We start from the raw sequence: 2,278 nt of genomic DNA on the forward strand, positions 1-2,278 counted from the left end.
ACTCACGTGCTGCAGCAACAGCCCCCGGATGATGGAGCGAGCGCAGAGGATGAAGGACAACGAGCAGACGAGGATGACGACAACGTCAAAGAACAGCCGGAAGGAATTGTCACCTGCAAAGACAGGTGGTGGCTCTTCTTCACCCCTCACTGAGGGGACAGTCACCCAGGAGCACCCCAAGCCCCCCCCACGCAGCGTTTTGGGGACAGATGTCACCTTTGTCACACCTCCCATGGCTCCTACCTCGGCCGAAGACGCTGGGATCTTTGCACTCCTTGATGTCAGCCTGGTTGTCGAGGCGGATTTTCACCCGGCCGCTGTGTGCTTTGTTGTCAAACGTGATCTGGTGGAGAAGGGGGAGGGTTACAACCCCTCAAACCATCTGGCAGCTCCTCGCTGCCGGGACCTGCTCCCCGGGAGGGGACGTTGCCACCCCGGCTGGATCACCCCAATGTGGGGAGCGGTGCCAACGCACTCACGGTGATGGTGAAGGTGTAACAGTCGGGGATCTCGTTGTTGATGATGGTTTGGATGTTGATGGCTTTCAGCTTGAACTGGATGGTGACGTTGATGAGTCTGCGGGAGGGGATGTTTGTTAATCCTCGTGCTGGGGCTTGGCCAGGGTGTCTCAGCCCAAAAAAAACCACCCCAAAACACATCGCCGAGAGCCAAGCAACTGACAGAGAGAGCGTGAACACCTTCCTTAGGGGTGTGTACAGCCCCAGGAAAGGGTGTTTCCAGCTTCAGAGCAGCAAATCCCACCCAACCTGCCCCAGTGTCGGTGAATTTTGCTTCAAGGAGGAGGTTGGACCCTCTGGAATAAACAGTGCCGCGAGCTAAACCACATCTCTCGGCACCAGCAGCCCAACACAGGCAAGAAGATGGGGCCTGCCCACGCTGATAACGTGCCCACAGCTCTGGGGCTTGGCCACGGGCCACCAAAAGCCAGCACTAAGGGTTTGGGGAAGGAAAACCAACCCCCAGCACGGGTGTTGCAGGAGAGTGGCGGCGCCTCGGGGCCAGCTCTGCGGCCGACGCCGCTGGAGACGGGGCCGGAAAGCAGCTGCTTTGTTGCACAAAACTCCCCGGTTTCACATCTCCCCCGGCACAAAGGTGGATTTTTTTTCTATCCCGCCAGCGGTTTTTAAAACCAACGGGGGCTTTTCCATCCTGGTAACAACAGGCTTCAGTGGGAGGACTTCCCCACATTGAGGGTCCCCATTCCATACCCTGCGCTGATGGGATGTCCCCAAAAAGCTGGGGCACCCCAGATTGCGGGGAAGGCGTCGGCGATTACTTGTGAAATTTGAGGGTGAAGTTCTTGTAGCTGCGATCCAGCTCTGGGGGAAGAGGCTGTGGGTCCTCGGGGTCTACTCCCAGGCAGTCTGCAGGGAGGGAGAAGCACCTTCAGGGAAACCCGAGGCTCCACCAAGACCCCTCGGACCTTCTCAAGCCCAGAACAAGAATCAAAAGCCACCCCAGCACCCAGCAGGACCTTCTCAAGCCCAGAACGAGAATCAAAAGCCACCCCAGCACCCAGCAGGATAAAAAATTTCAGCCTCACCATCCCCAAAACCCACCTGTGACAATCTTGGGGTCGATGTTGAAGGTGTCGTTGGCCGGATCGATGCGCCCTTTACGGTAATACTGCTGGCACAGCATGAGGGCCGACTGGTTCCCTCCGCTCTCCCCCCGCACGTAAGCGTAGCGGCCGATGGTTTCGTTGGGAATGGCCAAATACTGGCGAAGGAGACACCCTCAGCACCTGTTTGTGGCCTCCCGAGCCACCCCGGTGTCCCCAAACCACGCAGTGGGTCTCACCTTCTCCATGGCGTAAAACATGCGGTCGTAGAGGTCGCGCTGCGTGTAGACGGCGTAGGAGTCGTCGGCTCCGTCCACGTAGTCCTTGAGGAAGAGGTGTTTGAAGGCGATGGTGTTCTCCTCCTTGAACGTCACCACCATTTGGTTGCTGAGCCCGAAAAGGATGAGCTGAGGGACAAAAGAAACCACGATTAAATCCCTGCCCCGGCAGCTCCGCAGCCAGCAGCGCCACCACCCAAACCGCAGCTGTTTCGCCCCCAAAGATGCTCGCAGGCGACAAAACGCCGTCACCTTACACTTAGGTGACACCAAGAAGACAAAAGGCCAGCTGGCACGTCCCCAAAGTTGTCCCCCCAAACCCACCTGGTTGCCCCAAAACCTCTCAAACCGGCTGATTTCCTGCAGCAAAGCTCCTCTCCCTGCAGACACACACAGGTGTCATCCCCCCCCCCCCCCC

The 2,278-nt window shown here is 58.2% G+C and overlaps 1 protein-coding gene across 1 annotated transcript in view; it reads right to left on the minus strand.

The window, feature by feature from the left end:
* LOC113490897 (mucolipin-1-like) overlaps nucleotides 1-1,989 on the minus strand; it is a 6,298-nt gene extending 4,309 nt beyond the window's left edge. The window contains exons 1-6 of the mRNA XM_026867506.1: nucleotides 1,822-1,989; nucleotides 1,581-1,740; nucleotides 1,298-1,385; nucleotides 480-576; nucleotides 244-343; nucleotides 11-113 (exon numbers count right to left, since the gene is read on the minus strand). Of these exons, the coding sequence (XP_026723307.1) occupies nucleotides 11-113; nucleotides 244-343; nucleotides 480-576; nucleotides 1,298-1,385; nucleotides 1,581-1,740; nucleotides 1,822-1,962 (689 nt within the window). The 5' untranslated portion in view covers nucleotides 1,963-1,989. The remainder of the gene's footprint in view (nucleotides 1-10; nucleotides 114-243; nucleotides 344-479; nucleotides 577-1,297; nucleotides 1,386-1,580; nucleotides 1,741-1,821) is intronic.
* Nucleotides 1,990-2,278: the final 289 nt, after the last annotated feature.

Source organism: Athene cunicularia, unplaced genomic scaffold (genome assembly GCF_003259725.1).
Source record: "Athene cunicularia isolate RWA unplaced genomic scaffold, athCun1 SCF_60, whole genome shotgun sequence".
Classification (NCBI taxonomy): domain Eukaryota; kingdom Metazoa; phylum Chordata; class Aves; order Strigiformes; family Strigidae; genus Athene; species Athene cunicularia.